Genomic DNA, 21,223 nt, shown 5'->3' with positions numbered 1-21,223 from the left:
TTGATTTATGATCGCACTCAGCCCGCTGGACATTCGACAAAACGGTTAATAGAAAGCTCAGACTCCAGTCGAAAAATGTTTTATTTATGACTTCTGCGGCACGCAATTGAACTGAAAACCCGAAGAGAAATAAAAGTAATTTTGGATAAGTATAACTGACATCATCTGCTGAGACAGCAAAAAGCTTTTTGCGTCTCGGACCCAACAAATCTCATTAGAAATGCATTTGCTAAGCCAAAAACAAAACGTGAATCTCAAAGCCAAGCTGAATTGGAGTCCCAACCAATTTCCGACTCGAGTTTGGCTCTAATTAAACAAATCAACCTGTTGAGTCAACGGGTAAATAGGAAACCAAATAATTTATAGCAAGTGAAAGAGAGCAGACTTTCCCAGCCAAAGTGTGGGCGTCAGAGGCTAATGGCTTGATAAAGATATAAACAGTCCATTATCACCGGCAGAATGCAAATGAATCTAACATCTCCACTCAACCTTTTGCCCGTCTGAGAAAGTCAATCTGTTAAAAAAAAAAAACCAAAGAAACTCAAAGTGGGCGTCCCCAAATGTTTTTTCTTATAAATATCGTTGAGCTCAGACTGTCTGTCTGGATATTCGGTAGCTACATGAGATACAATATCTGTATCTGAGAACAAAACATTTAGGTGTGCCCATGCATCAATCAATTTGCCAATCATGTGGGTTGTAAAGAGTAAAGAGGTATGTGGACTACAAAGAGAAAATCGAGGGGAACCCGTAAATAAAAGGTGTTGAAATCGGAGATTTATTGTTTTTATTTCTTTTTAGCTTAATTGAACCTTACTTAAGTCAGCCCAAAAGTCCTATTTTATAGTTAAAACGTGAGTGGCCATTTGTTTACACACTTATCGCACCATATTTATGCGACGTATTTAAGCACATTTGCTCACAAGTTTAAGCAAATTTGACAACTTTTTTGTCACTCGCCGGCCAGACAACATTCTCGCATTTGGAACTTCAAAAGTTTTCGCCGATTGAGTGCCACAAATCAAGTTTAAGTACGGCACCGAGGCAAAAAACTAAGCAAAACTATGTAGAATAGTAAAAAGAGCCACAACAAATGCTGCCAGTGGGCTGAAACAAATGTAATTGCGCGTGTCGAAATGTGGAACAAAAAACAGAAAAAAAATGAATAAAACTGAAAAAACCGACATGTATACAGATACTCTGTCAGTCAGACAGCCCACAAGTTTTAGATTCTGAACTCTTGATAAATTTATTTGTACGGGCGACAAAACAATTGAATATTTCGCCGGCCGGCTTCAACAGCATTTAAAATGCACAACACAACAGAAAAACACGAATTAAAGCGAGAATAAATGCTGGCTGCATTTTAAAATGGCCCAGACGCTCAAAATGTGAGGGCAACTGCCAAGTGTTAACTGAGTTTTCATGGCGCGGTTAACGTTCAACGATCGCGACTAGAGGAAAATGCCAAGACGTGCCAAAAACCAGACCCTACTCGCCCTTTTCCCCCATTTCCCCCGATTGCATAAAACTTTTCCGGGTAAAGAGAGAGAGAGAGAGAAGTCAAGTGAAGTTTTCAATCCGTCGGATTGGGCAAGAAGTGCGGTTACAAAATATTCCAGCCATCAATTTGGCGGCTTTAACAAAGTGTGTGGAGCGTTTCCAGCTTGACGCTAGTAAAACTGTCAGCCCGACAAGTGGCCATCAAGTGGGAGGAGTCGAGTGGGACGGCAAAAAGATTGTAAGGAAAGATTGATTATAGAAAGACGGCGGGTTAACTTATCACTCAGCTGAGAGGAAAGGTATTCGAATGATTAATACTTATGTGATCATCCGATTTAAATGGCATTGTATCAAGGGAAGTATTCAAATAGAAACCCTAACGTTGCACACATCTCTCACATAATCTTTCACCACAACAGCCCGCATTAAGTACACCACCCGTGATCCCCTTTTATGAATTTATCAAGCCATTTAAAAATAACTGCTTAAGTCATCTTTGGCAAGGTTCAGTTCTGGCCTCATATCTGAGCTCCATGGCTTATCGTAAATAATACAAAATCTCGATTTCATTCCGACCTGCACTCGGGCCCATTCGGGTTATTTAAATTCAGCTGCGAGCCAAAAATAAACAAATGACGATAAGCGCAAGAAATCACGCTCCGGTCTGATATAGTTAGTGGTATATACTATAAAGAATAATTCTGTTTGGCTGGGCAATGAACGGGCAAAAAACTAGTCACGTTTTTCCGGTGCTCAATGCCAAAGTGCAAATTATGCAAATCCAAGATCGCAAAATGGGGGTGGAGATAGCGGGCCATGCTTATAAAGGGTGCCAAGAGTTCCAAGACTTGGCTTTTTCAAACTAGAAAAAGAAACATAAATAATCGATGGAGTGATGGATGGCTGGTTGGGCAATAGGTAAATAAAAAATAAAAATCACGTTAACGCAGAATTTTAAACATTTGCAAAAGACTTCCTGCCACTTTTCCTGCCAAAGTTTCCTGTTTCTCTCGAGTTTTCCCTCCGACATGCTTGAAACTATTTAAGTTGGGTTCAAACCGAGTTTGCCACGCTTTGTTGCCCCAAATCACATCCAACTGACTGTGCCGCCCGTATATATAACTAATTACCACAGATAGTTCTTGTTTTCGGCCCAGTTCATTGACACCTCTCTGAATCTAGTTATAATTTCATGGGCTCCACACTCTGGATCCCCCATTTCTAACCGACTGTCTGTCATTTGCGGACTCTAACTGTTTTGCATTGTTTTATGGTCAGCCAGACTTTTGTTCACACATGGGAAACAAAGCCATCAAATCAAACGGCCAGCAAACAACAAAAAAGCAGCATAACACGATGTGCTGCAACAGTTTCCATTTAATGAAAGGTGTGGAACCACAGTGGAATTACGGTGGCTACAGTAGATACAGTGGATACAGTGGGTCACCCATGTGGCATAGAAGTTGCACCACCGAGCTGCCTGAATGGCCAACTACCGTTGGCTTGTTTAATGTCACAGTTCCACGATCTTTTCTCGTTGATTGGGTAATGCAACAGAGAAATGTGCGTCCCATTTTCACTTCACAAAAACCAAGAAGTGCCTCTGGAAATTTATGTGTGCTCCACATATTGCCCTTGTAATTAGCCCCTCGGCGATTTGTCAGCCCAACCACTTTTGTCACGTTCCCTGGGCTTTGGCTTGTTCAAGAAGGTGATGATGATGATGTTGATGTTGATGTTGAAGTCGCTGTCTTTCGGGACCCCGAGCATGAAGTTGTGGGGCGTGAAACCACCGTGAGTTCTCTGACAGCTATAAAGATATATGGGAAGTGGGTGTCAATTGGCAGCTAAGTTGTCTCGAAATGTCCGCATAAAATATGCGTGCTCCCTATCAATATCAAGCACAAGTTGCAGAAGCAGTTGTCAATTCAAGATGTGGACACACTTAGTTAAGTAATTCCTGCAAAGGAATGGCAGCTGGTGCAGTTGATACGGAGTATGCTGTTATTACAGTTTGTTGGACATTTTAAAATGTGATAAGAATCAGTGGGTTCAAGTGTTGCTACACAACATATCAGGAATTGTGTATTTAGCTTGTCTAATCCAACTTGATCAGTAGTTGCATAATGCCATGTGATAAGAATCAGTGCGTTGAAGTGTTGCTATACAGCATATCAGCACTTCTGTATTTAGCTTGTCTAATCGAACTTGATCTGTTGTTGCATAATGCATGTGTAGTACTACTCCCATCACATTCACCACAATCCAATCTCACTTTCAGCACCACAGGTCCATTCCTCATTGATGCCACCTACATGCTGAGTATTAAAGCGGAAATTTCAGCCTTGAAACGCTCCACCCGCAGAGGCAAGTGAGTAAGTGCATTGGTAATTGGGCTTAATAGTCGGGCTAATAACTAAAGGAAGGCACGCCCTACGGCCCCTTGAAAAACAACATCCAGTGGAGCAAAACTCAACTGAACTGAACTGAACTCAACTGAACTGGGCCCAACCCAAGGAAACTGAAATTGAAACGAACGCTGCGAGCTGGCCGAAAACATTAATCATGCAAATGGCCCAAACACTTTTTCTCTCGCTTTTGGAAATTACAATCCAGAAAATGCGCCACTATGGGTGACTGCTCCCACAAAAAGGTGGATATATAACTTCGACTTTGAAGGGGTATCGCGACGGAAAAGCGAGAAAAAAAAAAAAAGAAAAGGGAAAACAGTTCGGCCAAGCGGCCAAGCAGCCAACCGTTTTCCACATGGCCGCACAGAAAATTAGCAAACGAGATCAGTCCAAGAAAAGCTATCGGCTTGCAGATTTTCAATTCGAGAAGCCCGAATGCAAACAGCATCGAGGAAAAGCCGCTCCAGAGCGCTGTAAGCCGGCGACCGGGGAAAAGTCGAAAGTAAAAGGAAAGAGGAACGGCGACTTTCCCGCCGCAGCAGCAGCAGCAGCGAAGGCTACTCTAGACGGGTCTGCGCTCCGCTTTTCCTCCAGCGATTTTCCCGAGTCTGCGTGGGTGTGTCGTCGTCTTTTTCGTCGGCGGATCCAAAAGCACTCTGGGATTAGCATATATTAGCGCCCCTGGGAAGTGCAAGTCGGCCAAGTCGGGCCACTCAGAAAGAGAGAAACCCCAAAGAGTTGCGACCCAAAAGGAAAATGGGAAAGGTTTTCCACGAAACGAATCACTGTTACTCTTTGGAAATTAATTAATTTTTTGAATTCTCCATATTGAAATCTGTACATATGACCTATCAACATTTTAATAGCCTGCAACCTTTTACTATGAGTTTATAAGCCTGCTTCTTATTGTGGCCATAGAATCAGCGGATTCGAAACGCCATCATACACTCCCAAAACCCAAAAACCAAAAGTATTTGAGTGCAGCCCGTAGAAGGCTAATGCATTGCCACTTTTTAAAGTCCAAGTTGGAGGTGGTTTGTTTGCCGACTTCGGTGGGTTGTGGGTGGTGCTTTAAGTCCGGTGGTTTAAGGCCCGTGTCTGAGTAAGTGAGTGGTTTGCATTGCTGCCACTAAAGCTGATTTCATTGTTCGGTTAGCAACGGCTTATAGACTTAGGACTGGCGAAGCCAAGCCAGGGGCATAAATTAAGTCTCGGATATGGTTTCAATAGTTGACTTTGTCTAATCTCGAAGTCTGCAATCTGCAGATCAAAAGGCGGTTTTTAAGGGGCAAAAGGGGCGGGAGCGGTCGCATCGACTTTCAATATTCTTCGTGTTTTGTCGCATGCCCAAAAGCCTTTCAATTAAACGAGTCGCACGTTTTTTCACCACAGAAAAAAATGCATTTTAGCGCCAAAGTTCGACGGCGGCGAAATAAAATGAGCCGCAACAGCTATAAAGCACTGCAAAGTTGAGCATATGTATAAATTGAAGGTACAGTGGCGCCTTGGTTTGCACTAGAAAAACTGTTTAAAAAGAAGCACTACTCAAATCGAAGTTCCTAGTATGAAAACATTGATGTCATTTGAAAACGAGAATTTCTGTCATAAAGGCTACGCCTCTTAAGACGTCATCCAGCGTTTCAGTGCGAGGCTTCACTGTATGTGGTAAGCATTTTTTGTTACATTTTGAGGCCAACATGGGTTGGGGCACAGTCAACCAAACACCAACCGCTCCAAACTGGCTGCTGTTTTGTTTTTCTGGGCCTGACTCATGATGCATATGCCGCATATTGATACAGTTTTCTGTTATTTTTCTGCGCCACAAAAAATCGAGAAAAGAAATGATACATGCGCCGGATAAATGATGTATAGAGTTGGGTAGGGCTGAGACTGGAAGTGGAAAATGCTATTGTCCATTGCACAAAGATCTCTATTCATAGCCATTGAACTGGACGCAGCTTTTCCTCAGAATTTCCCGCTGTAGCACCAAGTGAAAAGCGGAAAAGACGCGAGAGATTAGAACGGCAGTGATTTAAATGTGCAAATCAGTTTCAATTAATCAATTCATGGCATACAATTCCTTCTTGCCAACGAAAGTGGAAAGTGGACTCGAGAGGAAAAGATACAAAGTCAAGGCTTCAAGTGCACTTGTTTCCTTTCACAATGTAGCCAAAAATGAAAAAAAAATGTATTCAAGCCTCTGGGGTAAATGGAAAAGCCACAACAACAGTATTGGCCAAAACCTGTCACGCAGCAACACACTTTGAGTTAATTAAGTTGCAACTCCCACACTCTCTTTCTACTAAATTATACCACATTCACTGTACGTCCAAATTAGCTACCAAAAAACACATATTGACTGTATTATCAATAGCACACTTGCTTCGTGATAAGTTCCACCCACAATTAGAAGCACTAAGCGATCATTTGCCAAAATAATTACATGATGTCAGCCTCAAATCACAAGGCGCACTTAAAGGTCTTTTGAAGATAAGTAAGTATATATCTGGCTTTATGGGAACTTAATTGAATGTTTACCTTCTTGGGGAAACGAAAGATACAACCAACTGGTTAGGCTTCGAAATTTTCCAATTAATAGTGTTTACATTAAGCTGTCTTCATCCAACCAAGATTTCCCACCCTGACATATCAATCGTAAAATAAACCCCGTTAATTGTGATCCGCTTAGCCGGTTTTAGCCAGGAAAACACCAGCCAACAATGTGAGCAATTTTTAAGCATACACTTAATCTTTCTGCAAGCAAAGTGACAAATCAATTCCCCCAGCGAATTAAAAAAGAATGATTAAACACTGTCGCCAGTGCAGTTTTCACTTTGTGTTCGACTGCCTTTAAAAGAGAATCGTTTAGGCCATATTTAGAAAAGAAGAAAAGCCGTCTCCGACTAAGAAAGTCTGCATATGTATTTGCAACATACTTGGCTTGATAAATGTTTACAAATCGCCAAACGACACTTTACTTTCTGAGCAGTTAGAAAGTCGACTTTGCGACTAACAGCGAAATATGATAAACGACTATACTGACTTGATGAGCACTTTCCCAGCGAACTGGGAGGCTGGTCATTAGAAGAAAACACCGTCGACAAGACTGGTTGCATTGGTTTTGTTTTGTGGCAGAGGGAAAAGTAGAACAAAAAAGAGGAAAATCGAGACGAGATGAGACCGGCAAACGGGACGAGGAAAAGTGGCTGCACATTTTGCTTTCAATTTGCCAAGTAGCCAGCGCAGATAACGCGGCGTATGAGCAATGTGCGAGAGCAGGGCGGGTGAAAATGGAGGGGGATGGAGGATCATATGGGCCAAAACAATTACGGCTGCAAATGAAGTTGCTTGCTTTTGTGGTCGGCGGGTGGTGGGCGTGGCTCGGGGAGCAATTATGTCCAGCAGTCGTGTAGAAAGAGGGGAAAAGCATCCATCTGCATACACGGAAAACGCAGGAAAACTCGGCTCGCTCCTCCTCACGAGCAAATGTTTTCTGCTCCAAAAAGCTCAAAGCGGCTGTGAAAATGATTTTTTCCATTTTCATCTTGTCTCGAATATCGCAAAATAGTGATTTAAACTGCAACACTATTGCCAATAATGAAACCGAAAGGCACACAGATAAGCAGAGGAAAATGCAAATTGCGTGCAAAAGTGCTGTTTGATTACCCGCTGCTGTGACCTTGAACTTTGCCACCTGTAAAGGGGAGAACAAAACAAAAACCAGACATCAAACTTGTTAAATCGCATTGCCCCCTGAGCTGTGCAGCTGATTAATTATTGCGCATTACGCAAGTCGAACGTTGAAAAGTTTCAGCCTTCTCTGTAGTATTTCCCCGCCGAAGGAAAACACAAATTAGAAAATTGTTTGCCGCAAATTGCGCTGTGCTGACATTTGCACAAGTTTTTCTGCGTTTTTGCAAAACTAGTAAATTTGCCTTGCATGATACAAAAAAAAAAAAGGAAAACGAAATTGGATCATAATTACGCGGAAATATTGGGCGGTTGTCCCAATAAAGGTCAGAAGGGTGAGGGCTCTGAATAAGAGAAATTTATTCTAAAAATGAATAGTTAATAGAGGACTTTCTTGGCTCCTGAAGTATTGCAACCAAGCCTTACCCTTGCAAGAAACCTGTATTATCACTCAAAGGGTCAGTCTTCACATTGAGAATCGCAGAGAACAGCTCTGTTATTAAAATACTGTTAGCGTTAGAAACCTGTTTTATCACTTACTTCTTCACATTGAGAATCGAAGAGAAGAGCTCTGTTATTAAAATAATGTGATCGTTTTTAGCACTTTTATCATTGTTTTATCACTTAAAGGGTCACTCTTACCATTGAGAATCGCAGAGAATAGCTCTGTTATTAAAATAACATGTGCGTTAGACACCAGTTTTATCACTTACTTCTTCACAATGAGAATCGCAGAGAAGAGCTCTGTTAGTAAAATAATGTACAGATTAATGAACAGATCTGTTATTAAAATAACGTTAGCGTTAGAAACCTGCTTTGTCGCTTACGTCTTCACAATGAGAATCGCAGAGAAGAGCTCTGTTAGCAAAATAATGTAAGCGTTAGAATCCTGTATTAACAGGCCTGTATAACAGCTCTGTTATTAAAATAATGTGAGCGTTAGACAGTCCGAAAATATTCTTCAAATACATTTTGACATATTGGCCCTCCGAAATGCACTCAAAGTCCAAAGTAAAACTTAAATTGAAATGTCAAGTGGCAGAGCTCCGCTTCACTCCACAAACACTGAACTTTATTGCCCCACAACGGGGACATTTGCATCAAAAATAAATGAACGCGTGGAAAATGCACCACAGTGGGTACAAAAACGGGGGGTTAAAAGCTGAGAAGCATAATTAATGGAAAACAAGCGGCTGCTGCACTCGTGGATCCAGATCCATTCATGAACAATATGGAGTAATTTATGATGGGGTCGTCAGTTTGTATATACATATATACATGTCTTTTTTTTGCCCCTTGTTTGGGAGGTATGCCATTTTTTTATGTTTTTTTATTGGCCATTTTTTAGTTTGCCTGACTTTAGTTTGCTGATGTTTTGAACTCACTTTTTCGCTGCGCTCGTAATTCGCTGGGAACTTGGGCGAACCAAAGACAGATGACGGCGATGGGGTTAACGGCGACGCCAGCGGCGACTGCGACTGCGATTGGAGCGCCATGCGCTGGTGGTGCAGCGTGGAGAGCGTCGGCGTCGACGCCGACAGCGACGCCGGGGTCATGATTAAATGCCGCATTATTTCGCCCGATTTTCCACTGGTTTTTCTCACTTCTCCGCCTTTGCCCGCCTTTCACTGGCAATTGTTTTTTTTTGTTTAACTGCGTTGCGTTTTGGTTATTTGTTGCACTCGGCACTCGGCGGCTATTTACATTTCAACAATTACATTGTTTTTCCGTTTGTTTTGGCCAGCGATTCGTTACGATCCGCGTTTTTATTTGCCTTTTGTTTTGTTTCACTTTATGTCGTATCCCCCATCTCAGTTTATTTCACTGTAAATGTCAATTGCCTTTGTGGGGCAAAACATTTTGCTAGAAACAACAGAAATTTAATAATCCAAATTCAACAGCTGCCGCGGATGTTGACAGAACGGAGCAGTCATCATTGCCAAATGGGTTACGTTCTGAATACCAGAAATAAAAGTGCTCTCTCACTGCCTCTAATTTGCCGCCCTCTATTTGGTGGTCAGTGTTTAAATGACAATGTTCACTCGTTAAAACATTTATTTTGATCAAATAAACTATTAATATCGGTATACAATTCATGCTCACAGATCGATTTCTACGATAATTGCAGCGATAAGTTTCTCTAGAATTGAAAATTATAGCCTCAAGTTTATTTTCTATACCAATTTGCTTACCATAACTTTTCGCTAGCTCGTTGTCTTCTTTTACCCTTATCTGAGCACTTTAATTGCCTATACTTTTATCACCTTGCTTCCTACATTTTCTTATCGCTTATCTCCCCTTCTCCCCCTTATATTTCAATTCGCAGCTTGTTATTCTCGTGTTTATTGCTGCTTTCGCTTGCTTTTTCCCATCCATAGACTAAAATGCTAGGATTTTATATTTCTTTAACGCTAATTTAACGATTAATTTAAATAATCAATAAGTGTTGTTTCAGCTATTCGAAATTTCTAAAACGGTGCTGTTCGGTACGGCTTTTTATCGGTATCGCTGTTTTTCAGCTGCCGAGCATATCAGTATTGTGATAAGCATTTTGCGGAATATTATGAAAAAGCTGATAAATTGCGTATACGCCACGGAGATAGCAAACAAAGTTCCTAAGGTTGCAGGGCAATGGTATAAAAACATTACTTCTTCTTTAATAAGCCAAAAACTCTTTTATTGCAACAATTTCAATGTAAAGACAACATATTTTCGTTTAAATTTACCACTGTTCAATGCATTTATTCTAATTTGCATGTGGCAGTGATCTAATCGCCTAATTTAATTAACCGCAAGAATCTGAGAACCGTAAATTGACTTGGGTTCTTTTTTCGCCGCTTTGCTCTGCTCTTTTACAGATTATATAACGTCATCTCGATCATTAAAACTTGATGATGGTGGGTTAATTTTTGTTTTGTGTTTATTTTGCTGTTGTTGCTGTTTGCAGTCGACCGAATTACACGCACCGAAAATGAACAAAACCAACAACTAGCAACATTCGAAGGTCATTCGGCAGTTTTTGGGCAAATTAGAAACATGAGAGGCACACTAAAAAACTAAGTTCAACACGATTTAAGCGGGTCAAATGCAATTTGTTCGCCTGCCGAAATATAACTTTTATTTGCGGTATTTCTCGTTACGTTGTTTCTTTCCCCGTTGATTGGCTTTTCATCATTTTTTTCGAATTGCACAAACAAATTGCATGCGAACGCGTTGCAAATACCAATACAGATGCAGCCAGGCGAGACGCGAAGACAGCCAAAGCCAAAAGCGGAAAAGCGCGAGGAAAATCACTGAGCACACAGGAAAACCGCGGCGCTCCAACTGGAATACGAATTGTAACTGAAAGGCGGCGACAAAGCAAACGAAGCTAAAGCGGCGCAAAGCAAAGCCAGCGGCGCAGGCAGCGCAAAGCTCCAAAGCCCCAACAGCTGACAAACAAAAACAATAACAAAAACCTCTGGGAGAGATCCCCACTCTCTCGAAAAGCTAAGCTATCAGCTGTTGCGCTTACTCCAGACTAACTAAATAGGAAATTAGTGTAAGAAACAAGTTTATAACACCTTAGCAGAATTTTACTGTTTGTTAATATCCTAGAACTTATCATAACATAGTTTGTTTTCAGTGTAGACCATTTTCACCACGCGAAAGCTTTTGAAGAGCGCGAAAGGCTTTCTCTTCTTTCTCTTCGCATCTAACGTTCGTCTTTGATCTCTTTATTGTCGCCTCTTTTTAGATCCATAATTGCCTTCGTTTCGATTTGGTTTATTATTTAATAGGATTTTGTGTGGGTGGTGGGTGTTTGGTGGTCGAGTGGTTTGTTCGTCTGTCTGCTGCGTGCATTGAACTTGACATTAAACAATGCAATTGTTTTGTTTTAGTAATTGCGTGAAACTTGAGCGCACGTTAATTGTGGGTTACCTTTGTGGAACCTGAGTTGGGAAGTGTGTGGAGGGTGGTTAATGAACTTATTCACCCGTTGGGTGGAGTGGGGTGGAATGTGGGTCGTGGAATGTGGAGTGACAATCGCCGCGGATGATTGATGAGTATTTCTTTTGCATGTGGATGCTAATTAGCTGGGTGTAAGTTTAAGTGAATGATATGTGCAATTACTTGTTTTTAGTCAGCAGTCATTTAATGACTTCAACATGTTGTATTTTAAATCCAATCATAGCTAACGACTGTGTTTGAATATTTAATATTGGACTTGAATATTTTTATGCATGCCCCTTTTAATATGGAAATGCAAATCAGTTGATTATAATACATTAATCTTCACTCATCAATGGCTTTCCGCCATACATTTTTGTATTGTATTTTTTCCAACTTTCTCAAACAACTACTTTCAATTAAAACCCGCCATTGAAAAACATAGAAAAACCAACGCCAACTCATGACCATTCAACATTTCAAAAGGAATTCCAGCAAATTAATCAAATCGTAGTCAGATGAACAAAAAATGTATTAAAGCGATCGGGAAAAATATATACAAATAAATGACACAACCCAATCGCTTTGCATTTGTGGGCGAAGTTCGAATGCATGCAGCGAAACTTTCCATTTTCCTCATCGCGCCAAGAAGATAAACAAAAACGTTCGGGAAACTGGATCACATGCGCTGCAGGCGGTCGTTCATTTAGGCGGATTCGACAGTGACAAACCTCCCAACTAAACCAACTTTGAGGCTTCTCACGAAATATATAGCGTTCGATAAAAACCAGCTAAAAGAAATGGAGTCGCTTGATCAAATGCGTACTTTAATAATATATATGCCGAGCCAGAATATGAATAAATTCCATTGTACGTAAAGTAAGCTTTTTCCATATTTCAAATAATATTTACATCTGTGCGTATCGTAGGAGTTCGGATACCAAAATTGGCGAAGGAACCCACGACAGATCCTGAGATCCTGAGATGTTTATTTTAAGCATACCCCTATCCCTATGGAGTATAATAATAATAGCATTGCAGTGGGACTCACCCTATCCATTAACTGTTCATCGTTGCGTTTGCGCCTCGCCGGCGCCCTTATAATGCGTCCCACATCTGGAACGTCCATGATTGCTGTGGATTGTAAACGCGAAAAGGAAATGAAATAAAAGAGAACGTTTGCTACCTAGTCTCTCTTTTACTTTTTCAAAATTGTGTCGCTCACCGCTCTCCAGCGGGGTTTCGAACCAGCGCGTATCACTTATACGCGAGCGCCGGTCGGTGGATGACTTCGCTGAGTGTAGCTTTGAGCATTTAGTTGTGCTCAGAAAATGCGCCTTGAGTTGCGCTCGAAGCTTACAAAATCCGCTGCATACTTTTGGGCTGGATGCATTTGGCTTCAAAATTTGGCAGTTTTCTTGTTTGTTTTACTTGAATGTTTTATAATTTTATGGCAAGTATTGAAGTTTTGTTAGTTTAGTGGTGGAAGCTTAGGTGGCAATTGGCCTTTGCGTAAGTGGACAGCGATCTGAAAAACATAAACAAGGTATTTTAATAATATTTCAATAAATAATAATCCCAGCTATTAAATTTCCATCAAAGTTTAGTCAGTTTTACTGCCAGCCCATTTAAATTTCTTCAACTACGTAAAAACTTTGTACCATTCAAGCCGTTTTATGCCAAATTGAAAAATGCATTAAAAGGACTTTTCACCTTTTCTCGTTTACCTTAAGCACACTTTTCCTGCTGTTGGTGCTCGCCCACTTTCACACCGCCCCGCCATCCCCTAAAAACAAAGTTTCCCCCACGATTTTACTTTCCCAGTTTTCCGCTGAATAAAATATGATTGAGGTTCAAGGCGACTGAAAGCTTTCAACTGCAACAATGTCAATTTGCTGCCTGAAGAGCTGCGGCTGTTTGTCTCGGGGCTACCTATTCCAGTGTTGGTAAATTGATTTTGAAGGCTAATAAAATAGTCAAGAGTTTGGAGAAAAAGTGGAAGGAAACTCGGAGCAACCTAATCAATTTGCCGAGTGAAAAGCGGTTGTGCGATTGCCAACTTAGTATATGGGCTGGGTCCAAGCTGCTCTTTCAACAAGGTAACATTTTAAGGCTTAAAGATAAGTTAAGTTGAGTTAAGGTAATTGGTATAGTTCGAATTGACTTCTTAAACAAGACAACCTAAAACTCCGTCACTAAGTCACACAAATCAGCGAAGCAATTAGACACTCCGCAAATCAATTGAATCAACATGAGGCTCGAAGATTCGAAAAGTTCGTCACTTCCCACTTGACAATTGACAATGAATAATTCATTTAAGATGCAGTTGGCTGAAGGGAAGTTCTGGCATCCAAAAACGGTTGACAATAGTCATCCAATAATGGTCGGGACATAAAGCCAATGAATCTCAAATCACACGCAACACCCACTTGTTACCACATTGCCACCCAGATTGATAAGGGATGTGGCAGTGCAAATGCACATGATTTCATTTGGCCAAGGTGAGTTTATCTTGGGCCTGCGATAAATGTTAGTGGGTCGACTGCGGTTGTGGTTTTGTGTGCTCGAATTTAAGTATATAGGCGGCACTTGGCCAACTTAATTAAACAGCGAAACAAGGAAACATTTGTAATTAATGCGCAAAAACGCAGAAACAACAAAACAATGACTAAGTGATTACAGATACAAAGCGGGCTGCAAAAAATAAAACAGAGTATAGAAAACTTGGGCGAACCCTCGATACCTCTGCTTGAATGAATCCAAAAAAGTGTGGCGGAAAAGCGTGGAAAAACAGCGGGAAAACGGCAAACAAAAGAAGATAGCTCCAGTCTTGAGGTTGAACAATTTTCCTCTTAGCTTTGCACCATTTTCGGTGTGACGCCGATTGCTGCATTTTCCTTTGCATAATTTGCTGAAAGACGCCAACGCAGGTGACCAAATATTGCGAAAATTCTTTTATTTCCCTGCCAAGTTTTCTTTGGAGGGGAAAACTTTGGAATTTAACGTTCAATGTGCAGGGAAGAGAATGGCTGTACGATGAGTCAACGAAGATAAAAAGCTAAAGTTTAAAGGATTAATTGTTGTATAATGATTCAAACTTCATGAATTAAGCAAACTTTTCAGTTGACAGCTAATCTGCTTTAAAAACAGAGGCACGTCACAACAAATACCCTATTTAATTAATGAAATCGACACTAAACTGGCAATATTATCGTTTTGTTAACTTGTTTAATTGCCCAATTCCGCATCACCGAAAGCGTAAAAATGGTGTTTATAAACAAGTGCTAACATATTGACAATAAACGAGTAATTTTTCCACATAAGCGAAGGGAAATTCAAGGTAAGGGGAGCTGCAGTGCCCACATATGGAGCAGTTTCTACCATTTCCCCAATCTTTTTCCTGGGTATCCTCTGGCCAATCAAGTCAGCTCCAATTTCGCAGAATCGCTTCAGTGTGTCGCCCACTTTTTACACCGAGCAATTAAATTATGTATTATCTTTGGATTGGCTTTCAGCTGCAATCAAGTTGTAAATCGATTAGGGGACTGCCTCCACTTTTCTCTGTGTTTTTCCTTTGTGCACAATGCCCGCCATAAATAAATGCAGTTGACGACAGTTGAGTGATTTATGCGACGGTTTTCCAGGCAATTGAAGTTTTTCATAATTTTTATATCCTATTTTTCCATTGATTAGATAGACTGGCGGCTGGCGACTGGCACATATTGGGCGGATCTTATCTCTGACCATCGCTCCTCTAGAATTTTTTTTTGCAGTTATTATTGTCTGAGCGTTGAGAACAAGTTTTATTTCATCTTTTTGTTGGTGGCTGGCGCTTTTTTCTCGCTTCTTGTGAGTCAATTGACCCAAATTGTTGGGCTTCGGCCTTTGTGTTTGAATCGACTTGGGCAGCCTCTCTTGTTGTAGCAGACGTGTCGTTTCGCTGTGCTCAGATTGGCCCCAAATACCCTGTAATTCAGGGGCATACAGAAACCAAAGTCGTCTAAGGTGTAACCAAGAAATGGGAGTTGATAGATCGCCATCTTAGCAGTTATTACAACGTAAATGAAAGGTGCTACTATTGCAACGATCCGTTTGTATATTAATAATACCTCTCATTTTGAACAAAGGGCATTCCGACTTCCACACACTCAATTAAGCCGCTATATGTTTTTCGCTCAGTTTCCTGTTCTTTTGTTTTTAGTGGGTCGTCTTAAAACGAAAGGCAGTTGAACTTTGCAAAAATGATCAGCTGAAAACTGAGGAGCTGAGAAGCTGAAGAGGCTGGGCATGTGGCTTCAAATACTCTTATCTGATGTGATGATATACAGAGGGACTGAACTATACACTAATGAACCAACTAATGAATACTGCATTTTGATTTATGAGCAGTGCGAAGTGCTTTCTGCGAATTATCAGAATGGCGAATTGATAATGAATACTCTGGAAGGAGGCTTTTGGGTCAAACCAGTTGATTGAAACAGATTAAATCACGCTCCACTAAATGCTCAGTCAGCATGGATTTAGAAGACTCCACCCAATTCCTGGAAATTAAATCGTTAAATCCGTTTATGACAAAAGGTTCAATAATGGTTCAATTCAAGGCCGACCAATATTTGTGTGCCTCGTCTACGAAATTTCGCCCACATTTCGAGCTGCGTTCGCAATTTACCCCAACATTTTATGGATCATTTAGCATATGAGAGGAGGCCCCTAAAGAAAACCGAAAGTCAAGCATCGTGAAAAATATTGCAAACTTTGATTAAATTCATTTCGAGGCCTTTGACTCTTTGCGAGTGCGAAACGAGTTCAATGAATTTCTGTGTCAACAGCTTGCAAGTTTTAATTTACATCGCCGCGTTTTGATGACTCCATTTGGGCATTCGATGAACCCCAAGCTAAATTTAGTGAAGTGGAAAGTTTTAAACACTATTTTCCCTATTTGCCAAAATTATATAAAAAAACAGCAGGACAGCAAGCGCTGTACCTCAACGCTTGAAAAAACTCTTTAATTATTTTCTTTGCATTCCAACCATATTTAATTAGCGCAGACTTATATCTTGAATTTTACACCCTATAATTGTGGCCAATAAGTATTTCAACTTGTGAACTGCAAGAGAAAGCTGTTGGCTCAAGGAAATAATCATATTTATCAGTCTGCTTTATTTATTTATTGTATTTGCTGATATTTATAGATTCCATTACGTGAAATGGGGTAATAAAAAAGTACTGCAGTCAGTAGAAACTGGCATAATTTCGAGAAGTATTCAGAATCCATTTTCGAGGAGTCTTTTGATGTAAAGACCCAGTGTTTCCACTACTCATTATTTTTAATATTTCTTGCGTACTCAAATTACAATTTTCCCCCATTAAATCGTCTGCATGGTGTAATTAAAATACAAATTTACCAGCCACAACCGAAAACGCCCCGTGCAAATAGTTTACGAGGGGGAGTAATCTCGAGATGTTTTCAGGAGCAACTTGGTGGCAAAAGAGCAATCAAAGAGGCGTCTTAAAAGAGGCGGCACTTGGAAACTGAAATCCAAGTTGGTTGATGATGCCGAGCTTAAAATTTAAGCTGGAAAATGCATACTGCATGCTGCGCGTTTCAATTTCTTCGACGCCTCGAGTGTTAATAAAATGTTACAGTTAAGCTGCCACGAAAGGCGGCGGAGGAGGCGTGGCACATCCACCGTATGTGGTAAACATTTTTCCAAGCGGAATGCTAAATGAATTGCAACCAAATGGAGCTGTTGCCGCTGCAGATGATGTTGTTGTTGCGCAAGATGATTGCAATTCCATTTCCAACGATTGGCAAACAGCATCCCCAGGGGCGTAGCGCATTAGGGGGCGGGGCCGGGGGCCCAAAGGGTGTGAAGACAACACGTCTTGGATCAAAAAAAAAAAAAAAGAAAAAAAAAATTCATTCGAGGCCCAGCACATGCAATATCTAAGAAAAACCGACGGCAAAAATTTGCATGATGTGCTTGCCATATGGAAAATGCTTTCGAAGCACTTGCAGACATAATTGCAAGTGTGATATGACTATTCAAACTTGGAAGGATTTTATTAAAAATAAATACTGCAAATAAACGTATTTTAAATAGCTTCACTTCAGAAGCCATTACTTTCAAGAAGAAAAAAGAAATGGTCAAGAAAATTGTAATTCCTAAATTAGGCGCCTTCCCCAACTTTATTTTCCAGTGCATTACATAAATTATGCCCCTTTTGCCGTCAGGTGTTGTCTAGGGAAAAACTAGCGATAACTTTGAGTGAAAAAAATGGCAAAATTTAAATACACATGAGATGAAAAACCCACAAGAAGGTGGATAAGTGGAGAAATAATTCCAAGACAATGAGGCTGCAGAAACAAACGCAACGCGAAAATGTACACGGAAGTCGAAATGAATTTCCAAGTCCAAATCGCGGGGAAAATGGTTTTCCAATTTGGCACGGACCTGTGAATCTCCGGGAAAAGTGCAAGGAAAACCCAAAGCAAATAGAAAACTGAGCTCGAGTTAAATGGGCGTTAAATTGGCTGCAGCAATCGCATATGGAAATCCAAAAGCCTGTGAAACGGCTTAGGGCCTATTAAGACCACTTCACTAAATACTCGAAAAAACATTTGCGTACTGAAACCGAGTTCAATGCCCCCTCGTCTTTCGCACAATGAAGAAAATCTCCGCAATTGACGCAACATTTCTGCGCACACACTTGAGACAAGCCACTAAAAAGAACATAATGAAAAGCCAACTAAATCATGGAAAGATATAGAAGCCCAGAAAGAAAGAGGTAAATCTTCGCACACATAACTAACAATGGGAATCTGCCAACTGGCTTATAACAAAGCCGAGCAAAAGAAAAGCAATAAAAGAACAGAAGTACACTATCGTTCCGCGAAACATGGCGTCACTACCATCGTCGTCCGATTTCCAGCTATCACCGCGCTAATTATACATATCACTAAATATATAGCACTTAGTTATCAGCGTGCAGAAATAAAACGAGTGTGAGCCGATATGAAAAGTCGCCAAGTCGCCAAGTTGCCGAGCTGAGGAGGGAAACCACTGAAGAATCGAACGGTTAAAATACAAGATGTGTCATGGGGTTTCGAAATCTCTTGTTTATTTCTCTGGCGCCTCGGGCCTATTCCATTGTTTACCTGTCTCAGAAAAGGTGTTCTTTGCCTTTCTCCTGTTTTAGTCATCAACAGTTATCAAACGGTGGCAATAAACATATATATTTGATGGTTCGATTATGGCATAGATGTTGAACAAGTCTGTTGACAGGCCATAGATTGGAGAACCTTTCAGGCAGGAATCTTGCAAGCCGATGAGATCATGTTTCTAAAGTGTTCAGATTGACACTTGTGCTCACTCAAAGAACAGCGATCTTCGACATAATCTTGACCTTAATGTTACGGCAGATTATAGATCATTATCTTTATTTGTGTTCATTAAATGGCGACCTTAATTCATTGATTTATAATGATTTATTGTTGAAGTGCCTGTTCAAATTCGTAATCATCGGGTACGTCTTGAAATTAAATTGTTTTCGAGAGCTGGAAAATCCATTAGATACTAAGACTGCATTGCACAACAAACATGATCTAATGGTAAGTAAAATAAAATCATGCTCTTAGTATAAATCAACAACCCATTAGAAGGTTTGAGTTCCTAGAAGATTGTCAGTTATTCCAATTCACTTCCACCTGGAAGCTTTCAACAATACGATGTCCAGTCCAACACTTGACAACATTCAACGGGGAAATGGAAAATCAACAGAGCTCATCAGCATGCTGCAGCTTTCATTCAGAGCGGACTTAGAATTCAAATAAGCAAAGTGTAATTAATATGCCCAGGAAAGAGCAGACTTCTGGTTTTGCTGGCAGGTTGCACACGTCAATGGCAGGCCCAGAATCCCCAGAAACAGATTCAGATTCATTTTCAGAATCGGATTCAGATTCGGATCCGAGCTGACAGCCTCATATCATATCAAATAACCTTCGTGTGGAAACAAACAGAAACCGGTTGCCTGCACTACGCTTATATAAAATTATACACTCTACATGGGAGAGGGTTGGGTTGTGTGGTCGCGTAATAAAATTAGAAAATGCAGGGGGATTTTGGGCGACCGGGAGGAGGAAGTGCCACCCATCAGCCCAGCAGCCCAGCAACCCACCAGCGGAGCTGCAGCAGAGCGGAAACCGTTCGCTCTTGTTGGCCATGTTTGCCACTTGGCTCTCAGCGGTTTGCTGTTAGTTGTTGCCTGTCGGCCGTTGGCAGATCTCAGATGGCTGGCCATTTCTTGACACTTGACAAACTTGGTTAGGGGGTATTTGCGGGGCAGATTGGACAGCGAGATATCTAACCAGCGTTTGCCCAGAGGAAATCGCATTAAAAGCCAACTAGTTAAGCTTACAATGGAAACTTTTCCCACCAATAAAGAGTACTTAACGCAATGCAAAAGACCACAGGCTGTTATGTTGGTAATCAGTTAAGAAGTATGGGTTCTATGATTTTATAGCATTGAAGCCTTGACATAAAGGGAACTAAATAATAGGATATATTTTATTTGATCCAGGGTATTTCTAAGCTTACAGCCCTCCACTTAGTTATGCAAATTCGTCAACAACTGGCAAGTAATTACGAATATTAACACCCACTTATGGGGAACTCTTATCGACAGAAACGAGGGTGCCGGTTCGCGTCCACAGGGGGCGTATTTGTCGCTGTGCCCGCCTTATCAGCTCATTAAGTCGTCTGTGTCTAGGACAGAATAAAAAACTGATTTCCAGGCGTAACAATTGCTAGTGCAACAAAACGCTGAATGGGCCACTTCATTAGCATTGTCAAACCGACCGCGAAATGACTCAACTTACCTCGACTTTTGAGCTTGGAGAACAGAAATGGGAAATAAGTCGAGATCAAGATTCTTCAGGCCTTGTCTCGTAATCTCCTCAACTTGATGGATGTGTCTTTCTGTGTGGGCCCGTGAAGCCGACGAAAAAGATACAAAAAAAGCCACTTAAACGCATACATAAATATCAATTAAACGTTTGGCCACTGAACTTTTGTTTGACTTACAAAACCGTTCAAGTTTAAGTGATTTCTGAACCATGAAGAGCCATTTAACATGCTGAAGGTCATTGTCTTCGGGCATATTAACGCATTTTGGGTCAAAAATTGGGTAAGCTTTCCCCCCAAAAACACTAATTAAATGTCACAGCGAGTTAAACATAATTTTGGCCCAGCAATTGTGCAATTGTCGCTGGAAAGTTAACCCACTTTTTCGGCCCTGTTGAGTTTAATTTGCAAACGAAACCAAAAAGAAATGGGGGAAGGGAAACGGGTTACACAGAACACAAGTTTCGACTTCATGACATTCCAATTGGCATAGGTGAGTGAAAACCACTAAAAAGAGCGTGAAGAACAGCGAACTTGTTCTCAGAATTATTATTATATTTTTTGACAATTCGATGAGCAGAACCGCAAAGAAAGCAGCAAACTTCGAGTCCAGGAAACGGAATAATGACACTAAAAAATTGCTCAAGTGAGTCATTAAGCTGCCTGGAAAGTCTCGGTTTCCTCGTCTCTTTCCATCGCTCTCTGCCCGTCTCTTTCCCTCTTCCTTTGTGGAATGTGGAAGCAGCCATAAAGGAAGCAATCCACACACCTCAACGGAACTCAAGG

At 40.9% G+C, this 21,223-nt stretch overlaps 1 protein-coding gene across 12 annotated transcripts in view; it reads right to left on the bottom strand.

The window, feature by feature from the left end:
- The window catches only part of LOC6542991 (mitogen-activated protein kinase-binding protein 1), a 59,201-nt gene that overhangs the window by 22,931 nt on the left and 15,047 nt on the right, over positions 1-21,223 (bottom strand). For 7 of the 12 annotated variants that reach the window (XM_015159775.2, XM_026979671.1, XM_026979665.1 and 4 more), the window contains exons 1-2: positions 10,745-10,807; positions 8,990-9,467 (exon numbers count right to left, since the gene is read on the bottom strand). In XM_015159775.2, coding sequence (XP_015015261.1) covers positions 8,990-9,175 — 186 coding nt within the window. In that variant the 5' untranslated portion in view covers positions 9,176-9,467; positions 10,745-10,807. Of the gene's footprint in view, positions 1-8,989; positions 9,468-10,744; positions 10,808-10,827; positions 10,971-12,585; positions 12,669-12,736; positions 13,063-21,223 lie in introns of those variants that run through there. The other 5 variants (XM_015159773.2, XM_026979667.1, XM_026979670.1 and 2 more) reach the window with 2 other exon arrangements.

Source organism: Drosophila erecta, unplaced genomic scaffold (genome assembly GCF_003286155.1).
Source record: "Drosophila erecta strain 14021-0224.00,06,07 unplaced genomic scaffold, DereRS2 tig00000055-arrow-pilon, whole genome shotgun sequence".
NCBI classification, from domain to species: Eukaryota; Metazoa; Arthropoda; class Insecta; order Diptera; family Drosophilidae; genus Drosophila; species Drosophila erecta.
The sequence above is the reverse complement of the archived record's forward strand: the minus strand, read 5'-3'. Positions and strand labels throughout refer to the sequence as shown.